This window comes from Uranotaenia lowii, chromosome 2 (genome assembly GCF_029784155.1).
Source record: "Uranotaenia lowii strain MFRU-FL chromosome 2, ASM2978415v1, whole genome shotgun sequence".
Classification (NCBI taxonomy): Eukaryota; Metazoa; Arthropoda; class Insecta; order Diptera; family Culicidae; genus Uranotaenia; species Uranotaenia lowii.
The window spans coordinates 412,213,703-412,234,019 of record NC_073692.1 but is presented as its reverse complement, the minus strand read 5'-3'; the positions used below and the strand labels follow the sequence as shown (position 1 = coordinate 412,234,019).

Genomic DNA, 20,317 nt, shown 5'->3' with positions numbered 1-20,317 from the left:
CAAAATTGTCAAAATTGTCAAAATTGTCAAAATTGTCAAAATTGTCAAAATTGTCAAAATTGTCAAAATTGTCAAAATTGTCAAAATTGTCAAAATTGTCAAAATTGTCGAAATCATCAAAATTGTCAAAATTGTCAAAATTGTCAAAATTGTCAAAATTGTCAAAATTGTCAAAATTGACAAAATTGTCAAAATTGTCAAAATTGTCAAAATTGTCAAAATTGTCAAAATTGTCAAAATTGTCAAAATTGTCAAAATTGTCAAAATTGTCAAAATTGTCAAAATTGTCAAAATTGTCAAAATTGTCAAAATTGTCAAAATTGTCAAAATTGTCAAAATTGTCAAAATTGTCAAAATTGTCAAAATTGTCAAAATTGTCAAAATTGTAAAAATTGTAAAAATTGTCAAAATTGTCAAAATTGTCAAAATTGTCAAAATTGTCAAAATTGTCAAAATTGTCAAAATTGTCAAAATTGTCAAAATTGTCAAAATTGTCAAAATTGTCAAAATTGTCAAAATTGTCAAAATTGTCAAAATTGTCAAAATTGTCAAAATTGTCAAAATTGTCAAAATTGTCAAAATTGTCAAAATTGTCAAAATTGTCAAAATTGTCAAAATTGTCAAAATTGTCAAAATTGTCAAAATTGTCAAAATTGTCAAAATTGACAAAATTGTCAAATTGTCAAAATTGTCAAAATTGACAAAATGGTCAAAATTGTCAAAATTGACAAAATTATCAAAATTGTCAAAATTGTCAAAATTGTCAAAATTGTCAAAATTGTCAAAACTGTCAAAATTGTCAAAATTGTCAAAATTGTCAAAATTGTCAAAATTGTCAAAATTGTCAAAATTGTCAAAATTGTCAAAATTGTCAAAATTGTCAAAATTGTCAAAATTGTCAAAATTGTCAAAATTGTCAAAATTGTCAAAATTGTCAAAATTGTCAAAATTGTCAAAACTGTCAAAATTGTCAAAATTGTCAAAATTGTCAAAATTGTCAAAATTGTCAAGATTGTCAAAATTGTCAAAATTGTCAAAATTGTCAAAATTGTCAAAATTGTCAAAATTGTCAAAATTGTCAAAATTGTCAAAATTGTCAAAATTGTCAAAATTGTCAAAATTGTCAAAATTGTCAAAATTGTCAAAATTGTCAAAATTGTCAAAATTGTCAAAATTGTCAAAATTGTCAAAATTGTCAAAATTGTCAAAATTGTCAAAATTGTCAAAATTGTCAAAATTGTCAAAATTGTCAAAATTGTCAAAATTATCAAAATTATCAAAATTGTCAAAATTGTCAAAATTGTCAAAATTGTCAAAATTGTCAAAATTTTCAAAATGGTCAAAATTATCAAAATTGTCAAAATTGTCAAAATTGTCAAAATTGTCAAAATTGTCAAAATTGTCAAAATTGTCAAAATTGTCAAAATTGTCAAAATTGTCAAAATTGTCAAAATTGCCAAAATTGCCAAAATTGTAAAAATTGTCAAAATTGTCAAAACTGTCGAAATTATCGAAATTGGCAAAATTTTCAAAATTGTCAAAATTGTCAAAATTGTCAAAATTGTCAAAATTGTCAAAATTGTCAAAATTGTCAAAATTGTCAAAATTGTCAAAATTGTCAAAATTGTCAAAATTGTCAAAATTGTCAAAATTGTCAAAATTGTCAAAATTGTCAAAATTGTCAAAATTGTCAAAATTGTCAAAATTGTCAAAATTGTCAAAATTGTCAAAATTGTCAAAATTGTCAAAATTGTCAAAATTGTCAAAATTGTCAAAATTGTCAAAATTGTCAAAATTGTCAAAATTGTCAAAATTGTCAAAATTGTCAAAATTGCCAAAATTGCCAAAATTGTCAAAATTGTCAAAATGTCAAAATTTTCAAAATTTTTAAAATTGTCAAAATTGTCAAAACTGTCAAAATTGTCAAAATTTTCAAAATTGTCAAAGTCAAAATTATCAAAATTTTCAAAATTTTCAAAATTTTCAAAATTTTCAAAATTGTCAAAATTGTCATTATTGTCAAAATGATCAAAATTATCAAATTGTCAAAATTGTCAAATTTATCAAAAATGTCGAAACTGTCAAAATTGTCAAAATTGTCAAAACTGTCGAAATTATCGAAATTGGCAAAATTGTCAAAGTTGTCAAAATTGTCAAAATTGTCAAAATTGTCAAAATTGTCAAAATTGTCAAAATTGTCAAATTTGTCAAAATTGTCAAAATTGTCAAAATTGTCAAAATTGTCAAAACTGTCAAAATTGTCAAAATTGTCAAATTTGTCAAAATTGTCAAAATTGTCAAAATTGTCAAAATTGTCAAAATTGTCAAAATTGTCAAAATTGTCAAAATTGTCAAAATTGTCAAAACTGTCAAAATTGTCAAAATTGTCAAAATTGTCAAAATTGTCAAAATTGTCAAAATTGTCAAAATTGTCAAAATTTTTAAAAATTGTCAAAATTGTCAAAATTGTCAAAATTGTCAAAATTGTCAAAATTGTCAAAATTGTCAAAATTGTCAAAATTGTCAAAATTGTCAAAATTGTCAAAATTGTCAAAATTGTCAAAATTGTCAAAATTGTCAAAATTGTCAAAACTGTCAAAATTGTCAAAATTTTCAAAATTGTCAAAGTCAAAATTATCAAAATTTTCAAAATTTTCAAAATTTTCAAAATTGTCAAAATTGTCATTATTGTCAAAATGATCAAAATTATCAAATTGTCAAAATTGTCAAATTTATCAAAAATGTCGAAACTGTCAAAATTGTCAAAATTGTCAAAACTGTCGAAATTATCGAAATTGGCAAAATCGTCAAAGTTGTCAAAATTGTCAAAATTGTCAAAATTGTCAAAATTGTCAAAATTGTCAAAATTATCAAAATTGTCAAAATTGTCAAAATTTATAAAAATTGTCAAAATTGTCAAAATTGTCAAAATTGTCAAAATTGTCAAAATTGTCAAAATTGTCAAAATTGTCAAAATTGTCAAAATTGTCAAAATTGTCAAAATTGTCAAAATTGTCAAAATTGTCAAAATTGTCAAAATTGTCAAAATTGTCAAAATTATCAAAATTGTCAAAATTGTCAAAACTGTCAAAATTGTCAAAATTGTCAAAATTGTCAAAATTGTCAAAATTGTCAAAATTGTCAAAATTGTCAAAACTGTCAAAATTGTCAAAATTGTCAAATTTGTCAAAATTGTCAAAATTGTCAAAATTGTCAAAATTGTCAAAATTGTCAAAATTGTCAAAATTGTCAAAATTGTCAAAATTGTCAAAATTGTCAAAATTGTCAAAATTGTCAAAATTGTCAAAATTGTCAAAATTGTCAAAATTGTCAAAATTGTCAAAATTGTCAAAATTGTCAAAATTGTCAAAATTGTCAAAATTGTCAAAATTGTCAAAATTGTCAAAATTGTCAAAATTGTCAAAATTGTCAAAATTGTCAAAATTGTCAAAATTGTCAAAATTGTCAAAATTGTCAAAATTGTCAAAATTGTCAAAATTGCCAAAATTGCCAAAATTGTCAAAATTGTCAAAATGTCAAAATTTTCAAAATTTTTAAAATTGTCAAAATTGTCAAAACTGTCAAAATTGTCAAAATTTTCAAAATTGTCAAAGTCAAAATTATCAAAATTTTCAAAATTTTCAAAATTTTCAAAATTTTCAAAATTGTCAAAATTGTCATTATTGTCAAAATGATCAAAATTATCAAATTGTCAAAATTGTCAAATTTATCAAAAATGTCGAAACTGTCAAAATTGTCAAAATTGTCAAAACTGTCGAAATTATCGAAATTGGCAAAATTGTCAAAGTTGTCAAAATTGTCAAAATTGTCAAAATTGTCAAAATTGTCAAAATTGTCAAAATTGTCAAATTTGTCAAAATTGTCAAAATTGTCAAAATTGTCAAAATTGTCAAAACTGTCAAAATTGTCAAAATTGTCAAATTTGTCAAAATTGTCAAAATTGTCAAAATTGTCAAAATTGTCAAAATTGTCAAAATTGTCAAAATTGTCAAAATTGTCAAAATTGTCAAAACTGTCAAAATTGTCAAAATTGTCAAAATTGTCAAAATTGTCAAAATTGTCAAAATTGTCAAAATTGTCAAAATTGTCAAAATTTTTAAAAATTGTCAAAATTGTCAAAATTGTCAAAATTGTCAAAATTGTCAAAATTGTCAAAATTGTCAAAATTGTCAAAATTGTCAAAATTGTCAAAATTGTCAAAATTGTCAAAATTGTCAAAATTGTCAAAATTGTCAAAACTGTCAAAATTGTCAAAATTTTCAAAATTGTCAAAGTCAAAATTATCAAAATTTTCAAAATTTTCAAAATTTTCAAAATTGTCAAAATTGTCATTATTGTCAAAATGATCAAAATTATCAAATTGTCAAAATTGTCAAATTTATCAAAAATGTCGAAACTGTCAAAATTGTCAAAATTGTCAAAACTGTCGAAATTATCGAAATTGGCAAAATCGTCAAAGTTGTCAAAATTGTCAAAATTGTCAAAATTGTCAAAATTGTCAAAATTGTCAAAATTATCAAAATTGTCAAAATTGTCAAAATTTATAAAAATTGTCAAAATTGTCAAAATTGTCAAAATTGTCAAAATTGTCAAAATTGTCAAAATTGTCAAAATTGTCAAAATTGTCAAAATTGTCAAAATTGTCAAAATTGTCAAAATTGTCAAAATTGTCAAAATTGTCAAAATTGTCAAAATTGTCAAAATTGTCAAAATTGTCAAAATTGTCAAAATTATCAAAATTGTCAAAATTGTCAAAACTGTCAAAATTGTCAAAATTGTCAAAATTGTCAAAATTGTCAAAATTGTCAAAATTGTCAAAATTGTCAAAATTGTCAAAATTGTCAAAATTGCCAAAATTGTCAAAATTGTCAATATTGTCAAAAATTGTCAAAATTGTCAAAATTGTCAAAACTGTCAAAATTGTCAAAATTGTTAAAATTGTCAAAATTGTCAAAATTGTCAAAATTGTCAAAATTGTCAAAATTGTCAAAATTGTCAAAATTGTCAAAGTTGTCAAAATTGTCAATATTGTCAAAATTGTCAAAATTGTCAAAATTGTCAAAATTGTCAATATTGTCAAAAATTGTCAAAATTGTCAAAATTGTCAAAATTGTCAAAATTGTCAAAATTGTCAAAATTGTCAAAATTGTCAAAATTGTTAAAATTGTCAAAATTGTCAAAATTGTCAAAATTGTCAAAATTGTCAAAATTGTCAAAATTGTCAAAATTGTCAAAATTGTCAAAATTGTCAAAATTGTCAAAATTGTCAAAATTGTCAAAATTGTCAAAATTGTCAAAATTGTCAAAATTGTCAAAATTGTCAAAATTGTCAAATTTGCCAAAATTGTCAAAATTGTCAAAATTGTCAAAATTGTCAAAATTGACAAAATTGTAAAAATTGTCAAAATTAACAAAATTGTCAAAATTGTTAAAATTGTCAAAATTGCCAAAATTGCCAAAATTGCCAAAATTGCCAAAATTGCCAAAATTGCCAAAATTGCCAAAATTGCCAAAATTGCCAAAATTGCCAAAATTGTCAAAATTGTCAAAATTGTCAAAATTGTCAAAATTGTCAAAATTGTCAAAATTGTCAAAATTGTCAAAATTGTCAAAATTGTCAATATTGTCAAAATTGTCAAAATTGTCAGAATTGTCAAAATTGTCAAAATTGTCTAAATTAATTTTGACAGATCTGAGTTTCTCAATCCTTTATTCTCTTTCTGGATATGAATTTCGAATCTGAATCTTTATTCTTCTTAGATAGATCTGAATTCTTCAAAATTGAACAAATAAACAAGTGAATCCGCGCAAATTGTTTATTTCGGTTATAGATTATCAACGTTTTTTATCGACTCAACCACAGGACATTATTTTTCGTATCATCGTTTCAAGCCTGCCTTCTCGGTTTGAACTCGAGCCAAACTCCATTCTCGGCTAGGACCGAAAACATCTTCTTCGACATGGTCAACGGTATTTCGGTTTTCGACGTAGGCTCCAGGCTGAAATCCTTCAGCAAATAGTACACGATCGACTTGACTTCCATCAGCGCCAGCCGGGATCCGATACAATTCCGTGGTCCTATCCCGAAGGGCAAATAAGTTCCGGGCGTAATTCGGGTCCTATTCTGGGCGTTGAATCGTTCCGGATCGAACTTTTCCGGCTCCGCGTAGTATTTGGGATCCTGGTGAATAGCGACGATCGGCAACCACAGCGATCGTCCTTTTTCGATGAGAAATCTGGTGCCTGAGGTGTCTTGGTAGGTGTAGTCCTTGACGCAGTAACGATCGGCCACTACTGCTGGAGGCCATTTGCGCAGAACCTCGGAGACGACCATATCCATGTAGATCATCTTTTGCAGGACTTCGTACGTGAGCTGCTGGCCGTTTAGTTGCCGATCAGTTTCTTCGATCTCCTCAAACAATTTTTGCTGGATCTCGGGATTGATGCAGAGTTCGTACGTTAGGAATGACAAACAAGTAGAGGTGGTGTCAAATCCAGCGAAGAAAAATGCAAAACATTGGGAGATCAACTCGTTTTCGGTCCATTCCGTGGAATGGGATTGTTTGCCGACACTCGATTCTTCCACCGTTGCGAATCCGTCGTCTTTGAGCTCTTGTTCGTCCTTCAGGTGTTTCAAAGCTCCCTTTCGCACTTCCATCAACATATGAACCATATCGTCCCGAATGATGTTCTGAGTTTGGCGTTGTTTCATGTTGTCCTTTATGATACCTTTGAAATATTGCGCATGGCCGGAACTCACGAAATCCACACCGATCTTTCGTGAAAATCCTGGCGCCAATCGCAGCATCATGAAGTGGATCATTGCTGTGAACGATTGCAAGTCCAGCATAGCCTTGCCCTTGATGAAAAAATCATTTTCCGGCTGTCGCAATGAATCCACCTGAAACCCGAAGGCAACACTGGCAATGCAATCGACTCCGAATCGCGAAAAAACATCCTTCATCTCCAGCTCCAGCCGTTTTCCATCCTGCTGGGCGACTTCGTGACGCAGAAACTCCGTCATCGATCGACCGCATTCGGCGACCAAACCAAACATGTGCCGCATCTTGGCCCCGGTGAAGGCCGGACTCAGCGTCGATCGCATGTCCCGCCACTTTTGGCCGCGCAGGAAGAACAGCGAGTTCATGAAGAAACTGTCCCGATTGTCCTGTTCGGTAGGCACCAGTGGCGTGTGATCCAGGAAGTAGTCGAAATCTTTAACGACCACTCGTTTGATGGTCTCTGGATCGCGCAACATAATGATTGGCCTGGTGAAATCGTAGAAACCGATTACTCTGGAATGAAAAAAATTGGAAATTTAATTAACGAATTTTTAGAACAAAATGTCGGTAAAGAACTGTACAAAATTGCGCACAAGTTAGCATATTTACTAGCCGAAGTAACTGGGCTAGTGCTGTTTTTTCCTGCGATCTCACAGAATCCAAAAAATTACAAATTATACATAACATGTCAGGTATTCATGCCGGTCATGAATAGCGGGAATGGATTTATGTCATATTTTTTGCAAACTCTGTTCGACGAGAGAAGAACAGAATCACACTAAGGTCGTTTGCTTTTCTCCAGGGCACTGGACGGGATGAATTATCCTAAAGGATGAAAATCCCGGAAAAAAACATTCTAAAGCGCACAAACGTGGCATCAGCTTTTGCTCTCTATTTATGATTCCCCCATTTATAAGTATTGTGTGTTTTCATTCCAGATTCGCTTTTCTTAGAATTTTCGGTTTTCATGATCTACGAATCAGCTTAGGGCTGGAAACCAGTCATTTCCTTTTATTGGTTGTTTTCTCAATTGAATCCCGCATATCCGATTTATACTGACTTAAAGTAACAATTTTTACGATCGTTTACTTATTTGGTAGGAATTGCGATTCGAATTAACATTATTAGCGACTTAATCTATCATCTCTAATGTGATTCTATGTTTGCTGGGAAGGTTCTGGTTAACGCAAATGACAGAACTCCGCCGGTCATGGCATCATCTCTCTCTCGCAAGAAACAACAAATAACTTTAGAGGAGGAGTTCAACCTACTTTGGATTGCATCATCGCTCCTGAAAAATCTAAGCCTATGACTTTCAGCAATTTATAGTCTTTATTGAAAAAGTTATTTTCAAAATCTTCCTACAATGCAATAGAACTAGATCAAAATGTAAGTTTTTGCCAACAAACGCTTCATCCGAAGCTGAAATCCTACAGTTTGAAACACTTTTATCCGCTAGTTTGCACCATAACTGCAGCATAACGAACAACAATCGACATTTCTTAGACCTCGTATCTTAGTCGTTTCTCAGGAATTGCTACGCTTTCCGGAAAATAAAAAACTCACACTCTGGTACATTCAACCCACCCAGAAGTACCCTAAGGAAGTCACCTAGGACCGCTACTTTTCATCACATTCGTGAATAATCTCCCTTCCGACAAACTCTCGTATACTGACGATCTGTAACATTTGAGAAGTATTGACAGTTATGATGCTGTCTTGCATTGCAAGCAGATATTGCTTAGCTTGAAGAATGGCTGGTGTCGCTTGAACGGGATGCAAGCAAATTTAAAATCTACGGACAAAAAATCCCGGTTTTTGTGACAAACAAGACCGTGGACTCCAAGATGTACAAAGAGGAGTGCCTGAGAAAACGTATTCTTCCGTACATTATTTGGATCTCACAGAGGATCAGTAAAGTTTTGACCAGATTTGGCAAGCTGCCACTACAGTAAAGTGGTACTACAGTGATATCAGGATAACGGGTTGGATTTTGTCGAAAAGGACATCAACCAGGGTGGCCACAACTTTTTAATTTTGAAATTTTCGGTTTTTTTCTCGGTTTTCCCGGTCATAAATTTAAGGTTTTCCAGGCTTTGATGGTCTGAAGTTTTTAACTTATTCCATTGATTTCAATGTTTCATCACATTCATATTGTGTGTATGGATAGAACCGAGACTTGTTCATCCGACACGAGCGTGTACGCGGGCCAGTCAGTCAGTGAGCGAGTGTGAACGGGAAAGCGAGCCAAGCGGGACATTGCGTAGTTTCCCCGGCTGGGGCAGTAAAGTGGACCGACGGCGTCGCTGCGGCAGGCTTGGCCAGTCTGCACACATATCATTGAACATTTAGACGATCTCAATTCTATTTTATGGTTTTTATCACCTTTTCTAAAAATGATTGAAAAACATCCTACACAAAATCCACAACACTTTAATGCATTAAATACATATTTTTTGATGGATTCTTTTAAAACATGTTCTCATTTTTTTTTTCAAATGGTATGTTAAATAATGTTTTCAATAAATCAGTAATCTCGTAGTTGTCACAAAAAACACAAAAAAAATTGGTCCTCATTATGGCCATTTTACGAACCAAAAGTATTCAAATGAATCAAATGTAATATTCTATCGTTTTTTTTTTGATAAGTTACAGATAGCAAGTGGATTATTACGGTACACAAAACTCTTGCCTCTGGAAATTAAAAATTGTTCTGAAGTGCATTCAATCTTATAAATCACTCCTTACAATACATTCAGTCAAAATATTAAATAAAAAATTATTATTATTTATTATCAAATTATTATTTATTATGTATATTATATATGTATATTATATTATTATTATATATTTATTATTTATTAAGCCTTTAGTGCAAAATTGAACACATTTTCGCTCGATGTCCTCCATCAAAGTCTTTACAGTGTCATCCGGTACCAGTTTTTCAGTTTTTTGTCCCACATTTTTTAACATGTTCTTCTCGTCTTTGGATGTCTTCTTGCTCTTCCAAAGTTCCCGCTATATTATTGCCCAGAATTGCTCCTCCGGGCACAGTTCCGGACGGTTTGAAAGGTTCATGTTCTTTGGAACAAAATGGACAGAATTGGCCTCATACCACTTCAGGACAATTTTAGAATAGTGGCATGATGCCAAATCTGGCCAAAATTGCGGAGCTTCGTCGTGCTGCTGCAAGAATGGAAAAAGGCGCTTCTCAAGGCACTCAGATTTGTAGATCTCGCCATTTGTCACAAAAAGCTCACACCTCAGTCCTCGAGAGCAGATGGCCTGCCAAACGAGATATTTGGAGGCGAACTTTGACATTTTCTTCTTTATAAAATTGTCGTCCACATCGAACTTGCTCTTGCCAGTGCAAAACTCCTACCCCGATTTTTTTTTAATCTGGGATTTTAAACTTGTTTGCTTATTAATCCCGTAAATTTGATCGTTTCACATTGTTTTGCAAGCCGATTCCTCTGTTTTTGTATGCACTTTTTTTTGTAATTTTTTCTGTTTTTTGTATGTGATCCAACCCAGGAATTATCTTAAAATCGGCTTTCATATACGTTTCGTCGCCCATCACACAGCAGCCATATTTTGTCAGCATCTTGTCGTAGTAGAGCTTCCGTGCCCGAGTTTTAGCCGTCGATTGTTGCCGCTCATCGCGATTTGTAAGTTCTCTACCTTGTATGTAAGTAGTCCAGCTCTCTTCTTTGCATTCTGGACGTAGCTCTGCAACATGCCTATCTTTTTAGCCAAATCACGGCTTGAGACGTTGGGATTTGCTTTAATCATCCGCTTCACCTTTCCCTCCGTATTTTTGTTCTCCGGTCCGGGTTTTCTTCCAGCTACTTTGCCGTGGTCCAACGCCATGGCTCCTGGAACCCACTTCAACACTCTGGAGACGGTAGAATGGTGAATGATCAATATTTTTTTCCAACTGCGCCGGTGTGACTGGTCAGGAAATTCCAGGTGTTTGGAAAGAATTTGTTTTCTAGACTTGCGTTGGTTCGCTTCCATTTTTGTTGAATCGAAAAACACGACTTCGAGTTTGACAGCATGTAAACAATACATACACATCAGTGAGAAACTGTGCAAAATTTGGTTGATTTTTACCCAATGGTAAAAAAGTTATGCCCTGTTGCATGTGTCGCAATAATTTCGTGTTCGCCCTTTAGTAAAATTGTAATTCACAATTTTGCTGTTTAAATCGGTTGAAACTCGAATTAAAATGTACTATTTTAAAACTCTGAACACTGAATTCAGAACCCATGAATTTGAAGATCAAGATAAAATTTCCATATATAACTTCATGAATCAGAGATCAGTTCCTTCAATCAGTAATTCAGAATAAAGTTGTAAAGTAATAGCCGCCGACCGTGGCCTAGAGGCTAGCGTTCAAGTCTTCTAAGCCAGAGGTCATGAGATCGAGTCTCGGTCACGGCCAGAGGTCATGAGATCGAGTTTCGGTCACGGCACAAATAGTACTCTTTCTGTGGACTGGTGGCATTAGCCATTAAACCCTTGAAAGATGTACGCTTTCGTCTTACGTAGAATTCAGATCTTTCAAAGAAACATGAAGTTTCACTGAGATCCTATATGTGTGTGATCGCTTTTTAAGTTGTACCGAATATTCGGGTCGTATATCACCCAAATTTTTAATTTGTCGAATATTCAGCGCACCAAAAAGTTGTTCTAAAATTTCGGATGAAATTTTGGCAAAATTTAATAGGGATTTTAAAATTAAAAAAAATGACCACTTGTTTGAAGTTTGAAGTAGTCATAAAAGTTTTAAACAGAATAGAATAATCCCCTTACTGCATACGAATCTACATTTTTAAGCTTGATTCAGTACTATACAAAACATTGCAAACTAATTTTATATTGTGAAAATTATCTTATTTCTTACACTTTTCAAACGATTGATTTATTCGGAAATTTCTAAGTTAGTTCTTGCAGTAGAATGGATTTTTAACCTTTTTTTCAGAAGTTAACCCTTCAATCTAAAAAAATGGAGCTGGAAGAAAAAAAAACAAATAGCAAGCGCCCTCAAATTAGTCAAAATTAGCTCTCAAACCTTTGACACCACGAAAAATTGGGAATTTTGTTGCCCTGTTTGATCTAACAAAGAACAAAATAGAAGTAAAGACAATCAATTTAAATGCAATAATTTTGGTTTTTTTTTTTGGGATTTTGTTTGTTTGTTGAAGCAAAACCTTTTTATTACATTAAAATACCCACAATAATATTTTCGTGATCTACTTCACTCGAACACACAAATATATTTTAAGTATTGTACCATGCATTGTTGAATAATAGTAACAATTTTCAAGTGTCACACTCTCATTGAAAAGCTCTCTTTAGTCTTATTAAAAAGTCCTATTTCAAGAGTATTTCAAGTAAGTTTTTACTAGAAATTTATCAAATTTTGGTCGCAGATCAGGTAAAAAATGAGTTTATTCGATTTTTTTGTAAATTTTTAATGATATCGTAAAATATTGAAGCTTTTAGATGTAAAATTTGAAATTTTCTGATCGTTTCCTATCAAACTCTGCAAATTTCAAGAGATGTCGAGGTTATTGTGTGAATGGATCAAACCAATACCGTGTCATTCGCCACAAGCGTGCACGCAGTCAGTCCATCCCGTCAGCCAGTCGACAAGCAGGCGAGTCAGCTGAGTGGTGCGTGCGGTTCCCGCGGCGGCAAGTGATCCGGTGGGCCACTAGTGCTACTTCCGGACTTCGGAGCTCCGGACAGGTTTGCACATTTGGCGACCGTGACAGGTGGTATCTCGTTATCTTGATAAAACGAGATATCATTAAAAAAAGAATCGTAGCAAAAAGCAAAACAAACGTGGTTAAGGATTCACGTTTAATTTATTTGCATCACACTTGATTGAAAATCAAGTAGTTTATAAATACCCATCGAAAAACAAGTGTGGAAAAATGAGTAATTCGAATACTCATTATGTGAAAAGAAGTTAAAACTAAAAGCAACGCTGTTGGAAGTCATCTAGCTTTTTTTTGCAAATGAGCGGGCTATGAAATAATTCTGAAACTGGAATTGGTGAATTTAGTTTAATTGAAGTTTCGTTGAGGAGACAACATGAAAAAAAGTGGAATTTTAAGCGAGTCGTTAGGACAGCTTGACCATGTTCACAATTTCAAGCGGGTTGAGAGGACAGCTTGAAATTGGAAGGCGAGTTGAGAGGACAGCCTGAACATATCGATAGAAATTCCAAGCGAGTTGAGAGGACAGCTTGAAAATGAAAGGCGTGTTGAGAGGACAGCCTGAATATATCGATTACAACTTCAAGCGGGTTGAGAGGACAGCTTGAAATTGGAAGGCGAGTTGAGAGGACAGCCTGAATATATCGATAGAAATTCCAAGCGAGTTGAGAGGACAGCTTGAAAATGAAAGGCGTGTTGAGAGGACAGCCTGAATATATCGATAGAAATTCCAAGCGAGTTGAGAGGACAGCTTGAAAATGAAAGGCGAGTTGAGAGGACAGCCTGAACATATCGATTACAACTTCAAGCGGGTTGAGAGGACAGCTTGAATTGAGAAGGCGAGTTGAGAGGACAGCCTGAATATATCGATATAAATTCCAAGTCAGTTGAGAGGACAGCTTGAAAATTAAAGGCGTGTTGAGAGGACAGCCTGAACTTATCAATACAAGTTTCAAGCGAGTTGAGAGGACAGCTTGATAATGGAAGGCGAATTGAGAGTAGAGAGTACTTTATCTTTGGAAACCAAGCGGGTTGGAAAGACAGCTGGGAAAAAAAATAAATGGAAACACTTTGGACTTTGGCTTGCGATAAAATTGAAATTTAAAACGAGTCTAGAGGACTACTTGATATTTGAAAATATTAAATCGAATGACATTTTATATATCTTCAAATTGAAAATCAAGCGGGTTGGGAGAACATCTTGAGGACAGATTCAACTACGAATCGAATCGAGAGGACAACTTGAAATGAGGAAAAAAGCGTGTTGTATCATCAACAGCTTGTAGATTGTTTGTAATAAGGGTGAACCATAAAGCGTGGCGAGAGAATCAATTGAAATTAAACAGCTTGGGATAAGAACAAATGATGAAATAATGTAAAATGTAAGTCGAGTGGAAAGTTTGAAGGTGAATAGAATACTTTGACAGAATGTTGAGAGAACAGTTCCAGTTTCTTATAAAATAAATAATCAAACTAGTTGTGAGATGAGAGTAACCAGTGATAAAAGTCGAGAAATAATTGTCCAAATCGAAAATAAGAAAAATGAATGATAACATATGAAATATTGGTTTTCTCAATTCAGCTCGGAGATCGAACAAGTAATATTTATTACACCGTTTTATTGATTATATGTTAACCGTGTATCAAATTTGTAAAACGGCAACAATAAACATTATGCAAAATATAAACAAAAATAACTAAGCTTAAAACCACTACGACCCAACATGCCTACATAGTGTTATAGAATTTGCTATTTGGGGGGTTTACATAGTTCGCATTTTTGGGAAAAACAGTCGTAAATTCTCGTCGCAGAGTACGTCGGTGATCAAATAGAGATCTCATTCCGTTGAAATATTTAAGATTATTTCGTTTAACGGAGATTGAAATAGAGGTAGAAATTCTACCGTAGAATTGATAGAATGCATGGTAGAAGCCATGTAGACGGAAAAACAAATTTGCTGTCCATTATCTTTTTTTTCTAGAAAACCTCATAAAAATGGAACGATTCAAACAGTTTCTTCTTTATTGTTCCAAAGTTATTTTGTTTGGGATAGGAAGGGGATGTGTGAATGGATCAAACCAATACCGTGTCATTCGCCACAAGCGTGCACGCAGTCAGTCCATCCCGTCAGCCAGTCGACAAGCAGGCGAGTCAGCTGAGTGGTGCGTGCGGTTCCCGCGGCGGCAAGTGATCCGGTGGGCCCCTAGTGCTACTTCCGGACTTCGGAGCTCCGGACAGGTTTGCACAGTTATTGTTTCAAAAAATACACCACATCGTGCGTAAAGATGATTTGTAGATTTATTTATAATTTCTGTCCTGTGTTTTAACTTTAACTTAAATGATTTTAATGACATGCAATACTTGAAAAAAATTTTAGTAACTTTTTGAATTTCTCAACTCCTTCTTCGAGACAATTTTGAGCTCTGGGTTTCGGTAAAAGTTTAGTTTTTTTTTTCAATTCAAAGGTAATTGAAGAGATCAAAGTAATTTTTTATTTCAAAACTTATTATTTCGTTACCACACATTTTTAAACTGTTGAATTCTGACATAGAAATTAAAATAATAATTTTGAATTTTGGGTTGAATCCCTGATCTTGGAACCAAAACTAAATTTTGGTTTCCTTTTGTAGATTTTTCCGGTTTTCGGTCTGAATTCCCGGGTTCTACCGGTTTTCCCGGTTCTGTGGCCACCCAACCGCCCTCAATTCCACCCTATCGAAAAATATTGGGCAATTGTCAAGCAGAAGATGAAGAAAAATGTAGTGAACCTGTATATAAGAGAAAAGACATCTGAAACACGAAATTCCAATCGAGCAAAAGAACTGTCAAAATCGACTCCAATCGACCCGAGCATTTTGTCGCAGAGCTTTTAACTTTCTTATAGAAAACTCAACCAAGGAAGGTATTGTGATTGTTGTTATAGTTCAAACAGATAATTTTTTAGCTGGTCATATGAATTTATGATTAGGTGCAATTTTGTTCAATGTTTTGGTGAATCGTGTTTCTAGTTAGAAAACTAACTGATTTTTAACGAAATTCAAGTCATTCATACCGTTTATCGCGATCCTTCGGGCATCGAGTTCAATGTTGTTTTGTTGGATTGAAGTAGCGTTCACTTTAGAGCTTGAACATTGAGCCAGAAAACAGAGCTGGGGATTTTTTTGTCCAGGATTTCGGCGATGTTGCCACATATTTTATTTTAAGAGGGATCAGATGTCGCTTCTCTTATATGAAAGTTCACTAGAAGAATGGTACACAGTAAACGAAAATTACCGAGTTCGGTAATTTTTTTACCGAAATCCTAACATGTGGAGTTCGTTAAACTGTTCGGTAATTTTTTCATGGCCGAGAAGTGACAGCTGTCAAATATTACGGACCTATTTCTGTAAAAATAACCGAAACTCGGCTAATCAAATCTTTTCATCTGTCAAAATTTTGACAGTTGTTAACGTTATTTTACCAAACAATCGGTAGATTGCCACCGAACTGCCTGTATTTATTACCGAAAGACGGTAATGTTTACCGAAATACCTAAAATTATTACCGAAATACCTGTAATTAATACCAAAATATTTTATAAATATTACCGAAATTTCGTAATTTTTTTACCGAAAAGCTTCAAAAGTTCGGTAATATTTACCGAACCACCGGTAGAAATTGCCGAAATACTTGTAATAATTACCAAAATGCCGGTAGATAATACAGAAATACCTGTAGTTATAACCAAAATACCGATAAAGATTACCGAATTTTCGGTAAAACTCACCGAAACACCGGTAAGACTTTCCAAGAAATTTGAAAAAGTTCGGTAACATTTACCGAATAACCGGTGGTTTCTACCGAAATATCTGTAATCATTACCGAAACTCTAGTTATTTTTACCGAATATATGTATTTTTACTGAAGTATCTGTAATGCCGAAATGCCGGTTAAATTTACCGAAAACTATTAATTTTTTGGTTCACTTTTACTGGAAACGGTGAAACGTTCGGTAATTCAAGCTAATGATGCCCAACGTATTATGCGAGATAATTCGAGGCTCAAATCATTTCGCGCAAAACGCTGTGCGCCGTAAGCTTAAATTATCGAACATTTTACCGTTTTTGTAAATAAAGAACCGAAAATTCACAGTTTTCGATAACTACCAGCATTTCCAGAAGACGATTCTTATGAGCACAGTCGTTGACTTTTAACATTTGTTGCCTGAAGCGCTTTCAGCAACGGTATTATAGTATCAAATTTGCAATTATAGACCTAAAATGAAGATAATTGTGGGTTAATGTGAAACAACTGAACTAGTGATAATAATTATGAATAGACACTTGCATTTATTTAAGACATTTGTTGAATACAATCGTCAACTCAATTATTACATTATAGCTAAGTTAATATACATGAATAATACATTTTCACTAACTTACTACCTGACACTAAAAAATATCAAAAAGAATTGCGCTCAAAGCTGCAAAAAATGTGCGCTCGAAATTTGACGTTTGTGTTGACAGCAACGCTAATTTACAGTTTCGGTGTTTTTTCACCGAAAATGTACGGCAAAGCGATTTGTTTACATAAAAATAAACGAGCCTCGGTAGATAAAGAATCGATCTACCGAACTCGGTAAAAACAAGACGTCAGATCGATCAATTACCGAAAATTTTCGAATTACAGATCAGGTTCTGTAAAAAAAATTACCGAACTCGGTAGTTTTCGTTTACTGTGTAGGACGACTCGGAATGCAACAGAGATGAAGAGATGGCCGCTGAGGTCAACGAACAGGGTGCCCAAACATTTTTTTTTAAATTTATTTGATCTTTAGGATTTTAACATCTAGATGTCATTCATCCCTCAAAAAGTCCAAACTATAATGAAGTGGTATTCGACGAAGAGTTCGAAATTTTATCAAGACCTCATCGGACTATTTTGTTTTATTATTTTTCCTTTCAAGTGCAATATTACGCATGTCATTCGTTCGAAAACGAGAAAAGGATTGATTATCTACTTATTGCGCGCATATCCACAGTTGCTTATTGTCATCGACGATGAATTCTAAGTCGATAAAAAGAAAATGAAAAGCCCCGCTTACTTGGATTCGGGAAATGCACCGTACAGCTTGCGAATGTGCGATGCAAAATCGGCCCGGCGAAACATCATCGGTCCGGTGCTGCCCAGCAGGAAGGTCGGCCTCAGGCACGGTATCGGCTTGGACAGAAAGTATTGATACTTCTTGGAGATGTAGTAGTAGATCAGCAGGGCGATGGTCCCGACGGCTAGGACCGTTATCAAATCCACTTGAACCATACTTAACGTTTCCAGACACTTAATTACTTAAGTTGAATAACCACTCTCAAAAACGTTAGTAAACAAACTAACAAATGTTATCAATCGATAACTTTCCAGCAAGGTGGTCACGTTGAGTCAGAGCCTACTAACTAAATAATAATCGCACTCTATCGTAAACAAACATCGACTGACGAATAATGAAGGCATTATTTAACGAACGGGGTTGGGCAGCTTCTCGTAAAGATTAACTCTTCTGGGTAGAGAAAGAGAGTGAGAAAAAATGAGGGTGCCTTGCTAAATGATTGTTTTTATCTACAATTTCAAGTTAAGTCTTAATATAAATAGTATTTAATTAATCCAGAAAAACTTTGTTTTGAATGTCAAATCACTCATTCAAATGTGTGTTCCAAAAAAAATTCTGCCACCCTCATACAGATTTTTGCTGTATTCTGTCAAACGACTACACGCTTATAACTCATTTGCTGCCCATTTATAATTGATGGGTATAAAGTTACTCCACCTATACACACACACTTTAAACAGTTCATTAACGGAAGATCTCACCGATTGGATTTTTTCTCGTTAAACCTCAAAAGATCAACTGTCAATGTTTTGCGGTTTTGGAGGCATTTCGGAGGTTACAGTTCTACAGGAGCTACAGTTCAGTTGGCAGTGGAATCGAAAACCTGACTTCCAAAGCTGGTGACTGTCAAAAAATAGTGGTTAGCTTTTATGAGTTCTTCCCCGGAATCGGTTGTACATTCGATCGAAACCGGGCTGTGCTCATTCCAGATTGCGGATGTCAGTTAGACTCGTAAAACTTTATCGTACAACAGTGGGACTTTTTGTTGTTGCCTAATTATATGCCTGATTGCCACAACCCTATTGTGTTAAAAATGTTATTTGTTTGTACAAACCTTTCATAAAAGCTAAAATTTCAGTATTTTTAACCATCAGTCACTACATACTAATTAAGTCATTTTTGAGAAATCTGTATTTTTTGTCATTTCTGCCATATTTCATGTTTGTCGTAGTTTTTATTTTAAATATTTTGGTAGCTTTTGTCATATTTTAGCTTTATTATTGTGTTTTTTGTTGTTTTTTGATTTTTTTTTTGTTTTTTACATTATGGTCATTTTTGTAAATCATGTTAATATTTAAATCGTGTCACTTTTGTTAAATATGTCTATTTTTATAATTTTGGATTTATTTTTTTATATACTTCATGTCAATTTTTTTCATTTTGGGCAACAATCTCATTGAAAATCATTTTAATCATTTTAACCATTGATTCTATTTTTAAAATTTATATCAGTTTTAACATTCTCGTGATTTTTATAATTTTTGTCATTGTTATCGATTTTATCATTTCATGTCATTCTTATAATTTTCGTCTTAAGGTAATTTCTGTCTTTTTTGTCAGTTTTGTGATTTTTTTTTTATTTGGCTTTTTTGTCATTTTTGTATGTTTTATCATTTTTGTCGTTTTCGCATTTTTTGTAATTTGGGTCATTTTTGTTATAGGTATTTGGCATTTTTATCATTATTGTCTTTTTGTCATTTTTGTCATTTTTGTCATTTTTATCATTTTTGTCGTTTTTGTCAAATTTGCCATTTTTGTCATTCCTGTCAGTTTAGTAATACCTGTCATTTTCAATCATTTTTGTAATTTGTGTAATTTTTGTCATTTTTGTCATTTTTATCATTTTTGTTCTTCTTTTTTTATTTTTGCCATTTTCGTAATTTTGATCATTTCTGCCATTTTTGTTAATTTTGTAATTTGTGTAATTTTTGTCGTTTTTGTTATTTTTATCATTTTTGTCGTTTTTGTAATTTTTGTCATTTTTGTCGTAATTTTTGACATTTTTGTCTTTTTAGTGATTTTTGTCATTTTTTATCATTTTTTTCATTTTTATAAATCTTGTCATTCTTGTATTTTTTTTTTCATTTTGATAACCTTTTTAATTCATTCAAATTGTGTTATATTTGTCATTTTTTCCAATTTTGTTATACTTGTCATTTTTTTCAGTTTCGCCATTTTTGTCATTCTTTTTATTTTTGTTTTTTTTTTTTGGCATTTTTGTTTTTTTTTTTAATTTTTGTAATTTTTATCATTATTATCATTTTTCTTTTTGGTAATTCTTATTAAATTTTTCTTTTTTTTAATTCAATCATTTTTGTCGTTTTATTATTTTTGTCATTTTTTTTTTTCATTTTTGTCATTGTTGCCATTTTTATTGTCATTTTCATCATTTTTTATCTTTTCTGTCATTTTTGTAAATTTTTGCAATTTTTGTCATTGTTATCATGTTTATCATTGTTTTTTTTTCGTCATTTTTATTATTGTCGCCTTTATGTAATTTTTGACAGTTTTGTCATTTCTGTATTTTTGTCTTTTGTTTTCCTTCAAATTATTAAAATGACAACAATTTAAAAGATGACTAAAGACAAAAAAAATACAGAAATGACAAAACTGTCAAAAATTACATAAAGGCAACAATAATAAT

At 32.4% G+C, this 20,317-nt stretch overlaps 2 protein-coding genes across 3 annotated transcripts in view; one reads left to right on the top strand and one right to left on the bottom strand.

Annotated features, from left to right (window-relative positions):
• LOC129742003 (sodium-dependent transporter bedraggled) overlaps positions 1-20,317 on the top strand; it is a 260,366-nt gene that overhangs the window by 202,434 nt on the left and 37,615 nt on the right. The window lies entirely within an intron of this gene.
• On the bottom strand, positions 5,831-18,015 carry LOC129742009 (cytochrome P450 9e2-like). The gene is made up of 2 exons (XM_055733854.1): positions 17,614-18,015; positions 5,831-7,316 (listed from the first exon to the last, which is right to left on the bottom strand). Exons 1-2 carry the CDS (start codon positions 17,826-17,828, stop codon positions 5,909-5,911), a joined length of 1,623 nt encoding a protein of 540 aa, XP_055589829.1. The 5' UTR covers positions 17,829-18,015; the 3' UTR covers positions 5,831-5,908.